The sequence below is a fragment of the Myxozyma melibiosi genome (genome assembly GCF_037950935.1).
Source record: "Myxozyma melibiosi strain Phaff 52-87 chromosome Unknown BZA70scaffold_1, whole genome shotgun sequence".
NCBI lineage: Eukaryota > Fungi > Ascomycota > Lipomycetes > Lipomycetales > Lipomycetaceae > Myxozyma > Myxozyma melibiosi.
In genome coordinates this window covers 3,699,387-3,714,347 of record NW_027042915.1, presented here as the reverse complement: position 1 = coordinate 3,714,347, position 14,961 = coordinate 3,699,387, and the positions used below count along the sequence as shown (strand labels likewise).

At 51.0% G+C, this 14,961-nt stretch overlaps 4 protein-coding genes across 4 annotated transcripts; 2 read left to right on the top strand and 2 right to left on the bottom strand.

The window, feature by feature from the left end:
• Nucleotides 1-235: 235 nt before the first annotated feature.
• On the top strand, nt 236-2,264 carry BZA70DRAFT_52650 (major facilitator superfamily domain-containing protein). The gene is made up of 3 exons (XM_064915186.1): nt 236-850; nt 919-933; nt 994-2,264. Exons 1-3 carry the CDS (start codon nt 470-472, stop codon nt 2,155-2,157), a joined length of 1,560 nt encoding a protein of 519 aa, XP_064771562.1. The 5' UTR covers nt 236-469; the 3' UTR covers nt 2,158-2,264.
• Nucleotides 2,265-2,351: 87 nt separating this feature from the next.
• BZA70DRAFT_245301 (uncharacterized protein) lies at nt 2,352-5,354 on the bottom strand. Its single transcript, XM_064910621.1, has 2 exons — nt 4,744-5,354; nt 2,352-4,677 (listed from the first exon to the last, which is right to left on the bottom strand). The coding sequence occupies exons 1-2, from the start codon at nt 5,159-5,161 to the stop codon at nt 2,372-2,374; spliced, it is 2,724 nt and encodes a 907-aa protein (XP_064771561.1). The 5' UTR covers nt 5,162-5,354; the 3' UTR covers nt 2,352-2,371.
• A 931-nt stretch (nt 5,355-6,285) lies between these two features.
• BZA70DRAFT_273969 (uncharacterized protein) lies at nt 6,286-7,953 on the top strand. The gene is made up of 2 exons (XM_064911915.1): nt 6,286-7,648; nt 7,713-7,953. The coding sequence occupies exons 1-2, from the start codon at nt 6,464-6,466 to the stop codon at nt 7,728-7,730; spliced, it is 1,203 nt and encodes a 400-aa protein (XP_064771560.1). The 5' UTR covers nt 6,286-6,463; the 3' UTR covers nt 7,731-7,953.
• A 4,745-nt stretch (nt 7,954-12,698) lies between these two features.
• Nucleotides 12,699-14,853, bottom strand: BZA70DRAFT_287828 (P-loop containing nucleoside triphosphate hydrolase protein; the record flags this gene model as incomplete). The annotated part of the gene is made up of 6 exons (XM_064913988.1): nt 12,699-13,861; nt 13,975-14,107; nt 14,185-14,283; nt 14,408-14,462; nt 14,625-14,679; nt 14,817-14,853. 6 exons carry the CDS (start codon nt 14,851-14,853, stop codon nt 12,699-12,701), a joined length of 1,542 nt encoding a protein of 513 aa, XP_064771559.1.
• Nucleotides 14,854-14,961: the final 108 nt, after the last annotated feature.

Genomic DNA, 14,961 nt, shown 5'->3' with positions numbered 1-14,961 from the left:
GCTGACGCGCGGTCCCGGATCGCTCGCCGGTGACTGATCCCCGCGATCCTCGAATATCCTCAGGATCGCGGATACCTTTTCGTAGTTCAGCTACTGCGCCACCGGGCGGAGATGGTCTTTGAGGTGACTCGCTGCCTGCGTTTTAGCTGGAGAAAAAAACCGCGCGAGTCAGATTACGGCTCGTCGGATTGGGCAGATGACGTCGGTGGTATTGCCTGATAAAGGTGCGAGTTGTTCTTATCTGAAGATAGCAAAGGGGGGATATCATCCCCAGTTTAGTAATCAATGTGTTTGAGTAATGGTAAAGTACTATTCTGGGGTGTTGACAACCAGAACCCTGATTGACCCCAAAGGTTGGCTTCAATGGAGATTAAAGATGGCTGAATGCCACTTCGCTGTCCGATTGATGCCAGCGGCGTGGAAGAAGACGAGTACCAGAAGAAATAGGGATACATAGAATATTATCAATATGTCGGAAGCAGAATCGGTTACACATCCGCTGCTCATGACCGCGACGCGCGCGTCGGACACGACCACGCTTTCAGCGTTTGAGCTGGCGCCTGAAGTCGAGCCACCGCAGCGCGAGTCGGCCGAGCACAGCAGCGACGCGATTCATGCTCTGTCGACGAGCATCACAAATACCGGTGCGGACGCGGCAGGCGGGAAGGATTTCGCGCTGAAGCAGCTTGCGGCGGAGGAAGCGCTTGAGGCGCAGGCGTTTCTGGGGAATAACGAGGAGCCGGAGGAGGATACTCGCGAGAGTTGGAATTCGAACGGGACGAATATGGCGCGGGTGTTGATTACCTTCTTTGCGTTTGTGTTGATGGGAATGAATGATGCTGCTACTGGTGTAAGTATCTGGAAGCTGTCATTTGTTTTATATGTCGATCTCGACGCTAACATGAGTGTATATTACAGGCCGTTCTCCTACAGGTACACATTGACAAAACGTTCTACATCTAGATTGACTATATACTAACAAGATGTCTACAGATGGAAGCATGGTATGACAAAAGCTACACAACGATCTCCTTCTGTCTCCTGGGTCCAGCAATTGGGTACATGTCCGCCGCTTTCCTGAACGCGTCCTTCCATCAACACCTCGGCCGTCAAAAGGTCGGTGTGCTCTCAATCCTGCTCTTCTCAATCGGCTACTCGTTCATTTGCTGGGCGCCGCCTTTCCCTATCCTCGTGCTTGCGTACGTCTGCGTCGGTCTGGGCTCTGGAACTATGGACGCCGCGTTCAACGTCTACATCGTCACACTGCGCAACGAGAACGAGCTGATGGGAATCCTGCACGCTTGCTACGGTGTCGGTGCTATCATCAGCCCTCTGGTAGCTACTTATATGGTCGCTGCCGGCTACCAATGGAGTCATTATTACTACGTTTTGCTGGGCTACGCGGTTGTGGCTGCGACCGCAGTCTACATCGCTTTCGAGGGCGAAAACGCCGAGAAATACGCGCGCGAGAACCCGCCCCAGATCGGCGCTGACGGAAAGTCAGAGAGCAGCTTGTCCGAGGCGCTTAAAAACAAATATACCCTGATCATCTCTCTTTTCCTTTTCTGCTACATGGGAGCCGAGGTCGGTGTCGGAAGCTGGACTGTGGCGTTCATGGTCAGATATAAGGGTGGTGAGGAATCCAAGATGGGCGCTGTCGCTTCCGGATTCTGGGCTGGTTTGACCGCCGGCCGTGTTGTGCTCGGGTTTATTACCGGAAGAATCGGTGAAAACACAATGGTCACAATCTACCTCATCCTCGCGATCGTCTTCCAGTTCGTGTACTGGCTCTCCCCCACCATCGTCGGCTCCGCCATCGGCGCCGCGTTCGTCGGCGTGTGCTACGGCCCGCTCTTTCCCACCGCCGTCCTCGCGCTCTCAAGAATCCTTCCTTCGCGATTGCACATCGCGAGCGTTGGCTTCGCGTCCTCTTTTGGCGGCGCGGGGTCGGCTGTGTTCCCGTTCATCACCGGCGCTATTGCCGAAAGCAAGGGAACTTGGGTGCTGCAGCCGATCGTCATCGCGCTGATTATCACAATGTTGGTCCTCTGGCTTTATATTCCTACGGTTGAGGCGAGTCGGATTCGGGATCGAGTTATATTTTTCCTGTTTAGACGTCAGGCCAACTCTATTATGACTCCGGTCGCGCTCGAGTAGACGGGCGTGAAATCGAGACTATTCTGTAACGCTGTGGATCATTTCTTTTGATTACTTTTTGGGCTTCTTTTGACGGTTTAGGTATTGGATCTCGAGCATACAGTCGAGCTTTTTGGAAAAGACTTGTAAAAAAGCATCTATATAGAAATAAATCCGGCTCGATCTCAAATCTCTAGTCAAAACCAAAATCTCTCCTCACATATCTTTACAAAACTTATAAATCTAGCCGCATCGACAAACTGCTCTCTCTATCGTCATCATCATCCTCCTCAGTGCGCCGACTATACCGCTCACCTCCATCATCAGCAAACGCAACAGACCGCGGCGGCTGGACTTGCGGAATCGGTCTGCGGCGATTGTTATTTCCAAACGGAGAAGGCGAGCGCGACCGCACGTACGCTGCCCGCTCTGCTACCGACTTTGGCACGGACTGTATCGGAGTCAGCGCGTAGATCGGTCCAGCTGTCGAGACCGAGTGCTGCGACGATGCTGCGAACGTAGACGCGCCTGCGGATTTGAGAGGTAAAGACGGGGTCGAAGCACTTGAGGTTGAGTAGAATCGGGGGCTCGACTGCAGAGGTGGTGGTGATTTACTGCGGACGAGGACGGGATCCGGTTGCTCTTGATTGCTGGAAACCGCTTGGTGCGGAAGTCCCAGCTCGGTTTTGACCGCATGGACACCGGTCGGCGCGTGCAGCATTTGCCGTCCTTGCAAGCCTGCGCCGATTGTTTCGAATGCTTCAGCGGGGGTTGGGCCTCCAGATTCACCCATCGTTACTATGGGCCGCAACTCAGTCTCTCGCTGTGAGGGTGTTTCATTGTACTCGCTGTTTTCCGCGCTGTTCGGGACATGTGTGGTGGCCACGGGGGCAGTAGCGGTGCCAGGTATCGCTGCCACTTCCGGTACCGAATTTGCAGCCGAGCGCGCTTGAACCGCGATCGGCGTCGCTTGCGAGGAATTAGCAATGCCTGCAGTAGCACCGCTGGAATATATAGGCAGATCGCTACCGCCGTAGCCGACCACCGGCTCGCTCTGCATATAGGCCTGTCCTTTCCTGTTTCTGACGTAGCTGGCGTACTGCTGATGCGTGCGCTTGGCTGCCTTCTTCTGGTAATATCTCCTGATGCGGGCGACTTTTGCGCCTATCCACGGGTAGAGGATGACCCAGATGACTGCTACCGTGACCGGGATCGCGATTGCCCAGAAATACATAGTTGTGTTATCGAGCGCGCCAAACTCCTTAAAGTTCATCCCGAAATAACCAGTCAAGAACGTGAGCGGCAAAAACACAATGGTGACGAGCGTCAGCTGGCGCATGGCTTCGTTTTCCTGCACAGACATCGTGTTGAAGATCAGGTTGATCATGCTCTCGGTCGACTGCCGCATGAGATCGATGTTGTCGGTGAATGCTAGAACATGATCGGCGACATCAGACAGGTACAGCTTTGCAAACTCGGAGATATAGCCGCCGGCGAGAGTAAGCTCTCTGTTTGTGTTTGCATGGTCTCTCAGATTTTGAACAAGACCGTAGATGGGCATCAAAGTTGATCGCAGCATAGACAGTTCTTCAGAAAGAATATGGAGGTCACGCGTATGCATGACAGACGGCGACGTCAAGATCTCGACCTGCAACTCGGAAATGAACTTTTGGTATTCAGAGACAATGTTCAAAGCGATGTCGACGATGCCATCCAAGATTCCCTGTAAGAGAAGAGAGGGCTCGGGGTATTCCCTTAGTAGTGTACTAGCGGAGACTATTCGCGATAAAAGAGGTCCTTCCACTTCCTCTGCTGAGTTTTCAAAGAATGAGATGATTGTGTGATTCTCGATCAGAAAAATAGAGACCTGCTCGACGGCTACAATCTCATGGTAGCGCTCAAGACTGCGTTTCATGACATAATACTCTGAGGACGTCGAGGGATTATTCCATTCCTGCATCGTCATCATATTCTGCTCCGCCATGACTGTCGCCAGATTCGCATTCATGATGATCGACTCGACTGTCTTTTTCCTCCGGCCCAATAGCCTATTAACCCACGATAGCTTCTGCAAGCTCTCAAAGTACTTGTCGACGACCGCCGTGCTGACCAATTTGTGCAACGGTAGAGTACAGAACGTCTGGTTCTTGTAGTGATCTGCTTTCGCGCGCTTTGGAATATCGACCATATCTTCAACCGCGAGCGGGTGTAGTCCATAAAACTCTGATATACTGCGAAGAACCTCCCACGACAGTCCGTTGACGTTAATCCACCGGACACTAGACCAAGGCTGCTCGTCTCTGAGAAACTCGTCGATGCTGAACTTATCGATCTTGTTCACGATCCGATAGCGATCAGAGTTGTAGTCCACGATCGTGACGACCGAGTCCTCGCCCAGCTCGACGACCGTGTTGCGCACATCGATACCGGGCTCCCAGCCAATCTCGCCGCGCTCGGTGTTTGGCATTTTGTAGTTTCGCTTCTTGCCCCAGTCTGCCCATTCTCGTTTCAGCAGCTGGTTCAGGTTTCGCGAACGAAGGCCTAGACGATTGACCTGTCAGTAACACTCTCAAATAGCAAATCACAGAAACATCAAGCGATACATACCCTTCGTAGCTGCCGGCGCGGTGCCTGCAGTAGACGCGTTGTTTACCGCATGCCCGTGTGGCTCGTGTGTAGACTGACTCCCCCCACTAACATCAGACCCATGCAGCGTGGCATCCGCACCGATAGAAGCAGAACTCGCATCGACATATTTCTCGCTCTCTGTCAGCACACGAGACCGCGGAATCGACTCGCTGCTCGGAGGATGGCTCACGCTGGGCGGGAGATCAGCGGGATGCGAATCGTATACCATTGGTACGCGCGGGCGCTGGAGAGTCGAGTATGTCTCATCTGGAGAGACTTTCTTGGTCGATTGCCGTGTCTTTGATCCCGGAGATGCACTTTCAGACACGGCAGACAGCTGCGTCCTGCCGCTGGCTGTCGAGCTAGCTGTCGACGGCCGCCGATGTCTCCTGTGCATTACTTGATGCTGAGCAGTTCCAGTTCCGATTCACGTATCAACCATAGCTGATAATGAGATACGCTCTGTTTTCTGCACTCTGCTCGCTTGGCTCTTCAACACGCTCCTTCTTCTATAAAAGGGTTCTATAGTTATGCGCGTATGAGGAGAGGGAAGACGAACGACGAATGAGCGGTCAAAGCTTGAGCACAATGAACAAACATCCAGCGACGTAAACTGGCGCGTAGACTACGAACTTTATGCGCGATTTAATGCTGCGGTGGACTCGAAGATATCAACGCATTTTACCATGGCCTGGCAATTTTTATGAAACAAGAATAGCAATGTTGATAGTAGCTGTGACGAAGTCGCGTCGTCGCGCGCCGAAGGGTTGTCGTTGGAGGACATAGTGAGGGGATAAGCGATGATTAAGGGTAGAAATGGAAGTGGATGTTATAGTGGAAGCGCAAGTGATTAGGAGGATAGTAGATGAAGGTTGTAGGTAAGGTTGAGTTGCATATCCGGAAGACTGGGTAAGCCAGGCTTCCTTATATGTTACTCTACGGGCTGCCTCATTCTATCCTCTCGTCGTAAGAAGTCAGTCTACTCGCCGGAAGGGGCGAGGGGCTGGATCTTGTGGAGAAGAGATGTGTCATGAGGTTGCGAGGCAGAACTGCCCGGCCTCCTCCAAACCCTCATCCGTGTCAGAGACCTGTCATCCTGCCTCACCTCACGATGCTTGTCCGTCTACTACATCTATCCCTGCAAGAGCCCAGCCATCTTGCCTCACCTCAGAACGCCTAACCAGCAGTCCATCCACGGGAGATTACCTCTGCCTCACTTCACAAGGTCACGCCTACACCCTCCCTCATGAAGAGTACTTCGCAGGACGCTAAGGCATGAGCAGGGAGGTTTCCCCTCATCAAAGATCCCTTCATCCTCCGCACGGTTTCTTCTTGTCAACAAACCACACTCATTTACTAACATTCTTACCCCTCGAGAGCCAGCCTCCTCGTCCTGCTAACGTGGAGACTAATCTCTTCCGGCGAGAGGATAGAATGAGGCATCTTGTAGAGTAATATTTAAGGAAGCCTGGCTTACCCAGTCTTCCTGATAATGAACCTTCATCTACTATCTTCCTAATCACTTGCGCTTCCACTACAACTCCCACTTACCTTCCACTTATCCATCGCTTATCCCCTCATTATGTCATCCAACGACAACCCTTCGGCGCGCGACGACGCTACTTCGCCACATGGTAGCGATGCTGCCTGAATTGTAGCCGCAGTTGTATCAAGACCGGTAACCTCCCTTCTTGAGCGCATGAGGCGCCCCAAAGCGCCGACTGCCGCAACCGGTCAGACATCCACCTTGCCAGCGACTCCCCCGACCAACGCCCCAGTCGTCCAGAAGTACACCGCCGTCGATCCTGCAAAGGTCCAGGCAGCCTACTTCCGCGAACTGGCCCTAACTGAGGTGGATCCGCCTTCTATGATTCCCCTTGATCAGGTCCCGCGCGGAATCATTCGCACGTTGGCAGGTTGGAGCCCTCTCCCGGACGATACCTATATCGACTCCAAGGTCTGGGACATCAAAACTCTGCCCCGTCTTGACATCCCCAAGCATGTCCGCTACTCGGGCGACCTTTCTCTCGTGGATGGCAAGCTCACGACTCGCGTTCGCTTGTACACCTTTTACCGCGAATTCTTGAACAACGTCGGAGATCACTTTGCTCATTACAAGAACTCTGAGATCAAGAACGCGTTGAACAAGTGTCTCTACGGTCCCGCTCAGATGAAGCTCGGCGACTACGCCACGTGGAGAAAGCACCCGACCACCACCCTGCTCGACATCTATCGCTTCTTGGCATTGGAGTTCCCCGAGAAACAGGAGTATGATCCCGCCGCTCTCGCCTTGAACGCTTTTCAGAGCAAGGGAGAATCGCCCTATGCCTGGGTCAATCGTTTGGAGAATCTTGCCGACCACGCGCCCAAGCGCGAGGGCTGTGACTTTGACATCGTCTTGAACGCCCGCAGCCGCTGCACGAGTTCGGCTTTGTACAAGAAACTCGAAGACGCGTCCAGAAAGCCAGATGTCAAAGCCTTGAAGAGACTTTGTGCCACGCTAGTTGAGGCAAAGTACATGGGCACCGCATTTCAGTTTGACTTCAACACCCCGATTAACGACCCAGAGAACGCCCGTGAGTATATGATCCCCAACCCGGACGGTCACATTCGCATTGGATCCACGCAAGAGGAGAAGAAGGAATCTGCCTCCCTCAAGCGCAAAGCCCCCGAGCAATCGACTAGTCAGGAAACCGCAACTCAGGACTATCCCCCTCGCGCCAGACAGAGAACTATCAGCGCGGGTGGTAGCCGCGGTAAGCCTGCCCCGAGAACTCAGGAAGGATGTAAGTTTTGCTTGAAGCACAACTTCTCCAGCCCCGCTTCTCATACGGACGAGAACTGCTTCAACAAGGACCATTCCAAGCGCCCTAAGAAGACGGAAGTAAGTTCCCCCACAAATGTAAACTATGCCTCAAACCAAACTAATAACGGTTCACACACCACAGCCCGCGAAGAAGGAGTAAGGAGCGACGTGTCGACTCAACCCCTGTCCGACGGACTAATTTCAGAGAATATGGAACTCGGCGAACATCCGACGTTTAATCTTTCAGAGAATATGGAGCTCGGCGAACACCCGACGCTCAATTGTGTGATTCCAGTGAACGAGATGCCTAAACACCATCCGCGTCACATATTAGTTAATGGCTTTAGTTTTAAACAATGCAATATACCGTACACGAATATAAATCCAGTCCTAAGTACTTCAAACCCCTTACTGCCCGAGGAATCTGACACCGTGTGTGTCCAGATGAATTTAAATGGCAACACCATTCCAGTTACTATCGATACTGGGTGTTCCTCTTTCGCAGTAAGTGCTCGGTTTTGTACGACGCACGGGATTAAAACCCAAAACCACAAATTCGATAAACCTCGATTCATGTCTACACCTAATGGTCTTGTTGTTGCCCACAAAACAGCTAATATTACGTTAACAGTCGGAGATTACGACTTCCCTCTTCATTTCTACGTTCTATCCGGCCTCGACGGTCCACCGTTGTTAGGTATGCCTTTCTTAAGAAAGTACGGAGGAATTATCAATACATTAAACAATACACTCATGTTACAAAAACAAGACAACCTAATCCTTCCTTTCAGTTCTGAACGCCCATCATTCGGGAACGTCGAGAACCCCATCGAAGTTTGCAGTATGCATCAGTTTACCAAGCACCTCAAAGATCGACCTGGTAACCAAGACACCGAAGTATATCTTATCCGAATTCAGGAAGGTATCGACGGTATCGACATCTCCCAAAACGCGGTTCCCTTCAGCCTCCCAGAGCACATGAACGGACTCACGGTCGAAGCGGAATTTCTTGCAGGATATGAATCCAGAGTCGAGAAACTGCTCAAAGATTATCAAACCACTTTCTCGGAAACAGTACCTATGGGAAAGGTACTTAATAGAGAATACCAACATCGGATCGAACTCAAACCTGGCGAGGAAGCTCACCCGCCGCGTAAAGGTATTATCCGATTATCGCAACAAGAATTGCAAGAACTAAAAAACACAATTACCAAACTACTCAAAGAAGGAATGATAAAACCTTCTAAAAGTCCTTACGGCGCCCCTGTCCTATTTGTTAAAAAGACAGATGGGTCCCTCCGTATGTGCGTAGACTATCGCGCACTGAACAAACAAACAATCCGCAACAGCTATCCAATCCCTAGACTGGACGAACTGCTAGATCGTATCGGTGGTGCCAAAATCTTTTCCAAAATGGACTTGACCAGTGGCTACTGGCAGATTCCGGTGCACCCCGAAGACCAACACAAAACCGCCATGAACACGCGTTATGGCTTATATGAATTCACCGTGCTGCCGTTTGGTCTCACCAACGCGCCAGCAACTTTCCAACGCTTCATGAACCAAATCCTTGCCGACGTGCTCGATCAGTTTGTGATTGTCTACATGGATGATATCCTAGTTTTTTCAGAGACTATGGAGGATCACCTTTCACACCTTAACTTGGTCCTTAAGCGACTATCCGACAACGCGCTTGTCGTCAAACCAAAGAAAACTACTCTATGTGCATCTTCTTGTGAGTTTCTAGGTCATGTTGTCTCCGGTTCGGGACTGCAGCCCATCCCTCGACACATTTCTGCGATTCTAGAACGGCCGGTGCCTACCTCTGTTAAAGACTTACAATCTTTTCTTGGTATGGTTAATTATTACCGACGGTTCGTGCAAAATTATGCTCATATTTCCAGCCGCTTGACAGCTGCGTCGTCTAACTCACGGATCCTACGTTGGGACGAAGATCTCCAACGCGAGTTCGACGCGGTTAAGAAAGCCCTCACTACAACGCCGGTACTCAGCCATCCCGATTTCAGCAAACGCTTTTCAATCGAGACTGATGCTTCACTTGTAGCAATTGGCGCCGTGCTTGTTCAAGACGAACACCCGGTTGCCTACTTCTCTAAGAAGCTTGACAAACATCAAAGGAACTACCCGACGCATGATCGAGAGGCCCTCGCTATTGTTGAAGCTTGCCTATATTGGAGACCTTTCTTAGTGGGTCAGGAATTTGACGTCTATACCGACCACAAGGCTCTATTATTCCTACCAACTCAACCAATTCTTAACGACCGACAACGTCGTTGGATCGAGAAGTTGGCAGATTACCATCCAGTGTTTCATTACCGCAAAGGCCGAGATAATGTCGTCGCCGACGCACTATCTCGCATCCCTATGAACAAACTAATCTATGTGCAACCTGCGTCTCTAACCATCCATTACCCTGTGGACTTGGAGACCATTCGACAAGAGTACCAAAAAATTCCCCAATGGAAAATACTCATAGATCAGCTGACACACAGAACCCAATCCAACACACATATCACGGACAACATCCTCTCGCGATACGACTACCGCGAGGGACTGATCTATCTCCGTTTACAAGACACAGCTCCCTGGAGATTATGCATCCCTGGAGCAGATCTTCCAATTAAATTCCTTGAAGAATATCACGACTCAGTTACCGCTGGACACCCAGGTGTTGCGGCGTTGCACGCTCAATTAGCAAGGGACTTCTATTGGCTGAACATGTACCGAGACATTGAGAGATTCGTTCGCTGCTGCGACAAATGCCAGCGGACGAAGGTTCCTCACAAGCCTCCAGTAGGTATGTTACAACCAATGCCGATCCCTAATGTCCCCTTTAAATCCATTAGCATGGACTTTGCAATAATCGCCGAACAAACAACTAACGGGAATAACCAAATTCTTGTGGTCGTAGATCGACTCACAAAATTTGCTACTTTCATTCCTATGCAATCAACAAGAAAAGCAGCCGATGTCTTCGATGATTTAATCGACTACGTTTTCACCAAACATGGACTCCCGGACACCATTGTTTCCGACCGCGATAGTGCCTTCACCTCAGCGTTCGTTAACAGATGCCGCGACCAGTTTAACATCACCCCTCTTATGTCAACCGCCTCTCACCCGCAGACGGATGGCCAATCTGAACGCACAATTGAGACGCTGAAGAACTTAATAAAGCATTCGCTGACCAGAGCACAGAGAAGGGAATGGGATTCCTATCTTTCCTTACTCGAGTTCGCTTACAATCAATCCCTGCATACTTCAATCGGCATGTCACCGTTCGAAGCCTTGTATGGCTACACTCCTAGATCATTTCATGGCATAACACCATCCGTTGCCGCACCAGAGCAGCACTACACTGAAGATATACAAAGTGTTTGGCTCAGAGTTCAGGACGCAATGCACGCGGCCCAGGTCAAACAAAAACGAGCCTACGATGCACATCGCGCCCAACCACCACCCTACAAAGCTGGCGACCAAGTGCTCCTCCGCAGAAGAGCCACTCATCTATCGGCTTTCGATGATCCATACGAAGGACCCTTCGTGATCACTGCAATTGAAGCAAATCAGAATGTCCGCCTTCAGTTCAACGACAGACGCCGTCACCCGGTAGTCAACATTGATCGCATCAAGAAGTATTACCCACCAGGCTCACAAAACATCTCTGAACCCGAACCATCCTATCACACCAGGTCGAAACGAGCTCAGAATGTACGAGACCCCATGGAATTCTTCGAAGTCGAAAAAATTATTGCTGAGGAACCTACTGGCATCAACAATGGTCGCCGCTTCCTATGCAAATGGAAACATACACCAGAATCCGAAAACTCTTGGGCTGAATCGCAATTCGTTCCCTGGCAAGCTATTCAGTTCTGGGATGCTACCAAAACACTAACTACTTCCTTATAGGCCGTCGACCTCTTTGACTAGACGTCGCCTGGGGGGGGAGTGTCATGAGGTTGCGAGGCAGAACTGCCCGGCCTCCTCCAAACCCTCATCCGTGTCAGAGACCTGTCATCCTGCCTCACCTCACGATGCTTGTCCGTCTACTACATCTATCCCTGCAAGAGCCCAGCCATCTTGCCTCACCTCAGAACGCCTAACCAGCAGTCCATCCACGGGAGATTACCTCTGCCTCACTTCACAAGGTCACGCCTACACCCTCCCGCATGAAGAGTACTTCGCAGGACGCTAAGGCATGAGCAGGGAGGTTTCCCCTCATCAAAGATCCCTTCATCCTCCGCACGGTTTCTTCTTGTCAACAAACCACACTCATTTACTAACATTCTTACCCCTCGAGAGCCAGCCTCCTCGTCCTGCTAACGTGGAGACTAATCTCTTCCGGCGAGAGGATAGAATGAGGCATCTTGTAGAGTAATATTTAAGGAAGCCTGGCTTACCCAGTCTTCCTGATAATGAACCTTCATCTACTATCTTCCTAATCACTTGCGCTTCCACTACAACTCCCACTTACCTTCCACTTATCCATCGCTTATCCCCTCATTATGTCATCCAACGACAACCCTTCGGCGCGCGACGACGCTACTTCGCCACAAGATGATTCGTGAGGTGCGGCGTGGATAGCCAGCCTTGTCGCCTCATGACAGTAGCTTAGACAGTAACTGCTACGTGAATATCGATAGTTGCTATAGAAACGCTAAGGTAATTGAAATTGTAATGACGTTGGAGCAATTACATCTCCCAGCTCACTTCACCAAAATGGAGTCTTCCTACATAAGAACACAATTACAGCATGTTCTTGATCAAACGAGCAACGAACCAACCAGATCCTACAGTATATACAAAACGAAACTGTTTACAATGAAGATCAAAATTTATTTATATGTAATGTATGAAAGTATACTAAATCGCACTTGATACAAGAGATAATGAGAAAACGATAGGATGAGAGCACAAAATACAACACTATTAAAAAATATAATAATTTGAAAACAAACTAATCAGGTAATAAAATAAAAACGTTTTGCAACACCCAACATGATAAAACACAAGCATCCCTCACCAGCGCGTTTTCACTCGCTCTTGATCTTCTCTCGCCCACAGAAAGAAAGACGGGAGATTATCATTTATCTAACAGGAATTACATTTATGCAGCGGCGGCCTCGGGCTCGGTGGGAGCGGGAGCAGGGGTTCCGGCGGCCTCGGCACGGGCTCTCTGGTAGAACTCGTTGATGATCTTGGCCGGGATACGGTTGAGGAGCTCCTTGGGGTAGATACGGAGGAGCGACCAGGCGAGGTCTAATGACTCGAAGATGGTACGTCCCTCGTACGAATCCTGGGAGATAAAGCTGCGCTCGAACTTCTCCAAGAACTCGAGCGAGAGCTTGTCCTCCTGCGACAAGGCCTCCTCACCGACGACAGCCTTCATGGCGGCGGCATCACGGCCAATAGCGTACTTGGCGTAGAGCTGGTTGGAGACATCACCGTGATCCTTGCGGGTAAGCTTCTCACCGATAGCGGACTTCATAAGACGGGAGAGGGAAGGAAGGACGTTGATTGGCGGGTAGATACCACGGTTGTAGAGCTGACGATCGACGAAGATCTGTCCCTCAGTGATATATCCGGTCAAATCAGGGATAGGATGAGTGATATCATCGTTAGGCATGGTAAGAATAGGAATCTGAGTGATCGAACCGTTGCGGCCCTCAACACGACCGGCACGCTCGTAGATGGTCGACAAATCAGTGTACATGTAACCGGGGTAACCACGACGACCGGGGACCTCCTCACGGGCGGCGGAAACCTCACGAAGAGCGTCGGCGTACGAGGACATGTCGGTAAGCAAGACGAGAACGTGTCTCTCGGTCTGGTAAGCCAAGTACTCGGCGGTGGTCAAAGCCAATCGAGGAGTAATGATACGCTCGATAGTAGGATCGTTAGCCAAGTTAAGGAAGAGAGTGACACGGTCGAGCGAGCCAGACTCCTCGAAGTCCTGCTTGAAGAATCGCGAGGTCTCCAAGTTGACACCCATAGCACCGAAGACGATGGAGAAGTTCTCCTCGTGACCGTCGTGGACGTCCTTGGTTGGTCTCTTGACCAAACCGGCTTGTCGGGCAATCTGGGCGGCGATTTCGTTGTGGGGAAGACCGGCAGCAGAGAAAATGGGAATCTTCTGGCCACGAGCAATGGAGTTCATGGTGTCGATGGCAGAGATACCGGTGGAAATCATCTCTTCGGGGTAGATACGGGAGTAGGGGTTGATGGGAGAACCGTTGATGTCAAGGTAATCCTCAGCAAAGACCTTGGGACCTGAATTAAATAAAAGACAGTTTAGCAACACGGACGATTGAACAGAGCAAATACATATGAAAGACTTGTGAAAAGTCGAAAATGGAAAGAGATTGAGAAAGAAAAAATCTTACCGTTATCGATAGCGTGTCCAGAACCGTCAAAGATACGTCCGAGAACATCACTGGAGACGGGAATGCGCAAGCTCTCTCCGGTGAACTCGACACGGGTCTTCTTGACATCGATACCGGAAGTACCTTCGAAAACCTGGGGTGGATAAGGATTAGCAGGATGCTCGGCGATATGCGAGAAGGCGATAGAGGCGCTGGTGGGGAGATACGAACCTGGACGACAGCACGGCTGCCGCGGACCTCAAGAACCTGACCGGCACGGACGGTTCCGTCGGGGAGGGTAAGGTTGACAATCTCGTTGTAACGGGGGAACTAGACGGATGGATGTCAGAGGCTGAGAAGGATTGGAGGTCTCGGGGAGTGAGGTCCTCGAGAAAAGAAACCCAATCCGGCAGAGGGACCTGGGCAAGATAAGGAAATAGGGGAGCAAACGGACCTTGACGTTCTCGAGAATAACAAGAGGACCGTTCACACCAGCGACAGTGTTGTACCTAAGCAGAAGAAGAAGAGATGGTGTTAGAGAATGCGGTTATCTTTGATTGCTGGTCCGTAGGGCGAGCCAAGGGACGCAGGCCGAGGAACGAGCAAGCAGCGACTGTGGAGCACAGCAATTGCTCGACAGGAGGCATCCAAAGAACAAGAGAGTGGCATACTTGATACGCGGGTGGATGGCATAGTTTCTTGTGACGGCGGCCGCGTTGATAACGGCTAGAGGAAGCCCGAGGCAGGTTAGCAAAAAAGTGCGAGAGAGTGAAGATTGGCGACGGCAAGAGCGGTGCGCAGGAGGCCGAGCGCGAGACCGCTGGCCGTCAATTGCAAGAGAGATGAAGAGAAAGAGAACTTACAGGCTTCCGCAGCGGACATGCGAGGGTCTTCGGCCATTGTGGTGTAGTGAGGATGAGAAGGAAGAAGGTGGTGAGCAGGAAGAGGGTCAGGTCAAGGCCGTGAAGTAGAAGGCACTTTACTCTTTGAGCAGGCTCAGATAAAAGC

Bases quoted from the DNA above. Each gene is read 5' to 3' on its own strand.
- BZA70DRAFT_52650 (XM_064915186.1), top strand. From the start codon at position 470: ATGTCGGAAGCAGAATCGGTTACACATCCGCTGCTCATGACCGCGACG.
- BZA70DRAFT_245301 (XM_064910621.1), bottom strand. From the start codon at position 5,161: ATGCACAGGAGACATCGGCGGCCGTCGACAGCTAGCTCGACAGCCAGC. The intron at 4,678-4,743 runs GTATGTATCGCT...TCAATCGTCTAG, and splicing joins CGCGCCGGCAGCTACGAAGG to GCCTTCGTTCGCGAAACCTG.
- BZA70DRAFT_273969 (XM_064911915.1), top strand. From the start codon at position 6,464: ATGAGGCGCCCCAAAGCGCCGACTGCCGCAACCGGTCAGACATCCACC.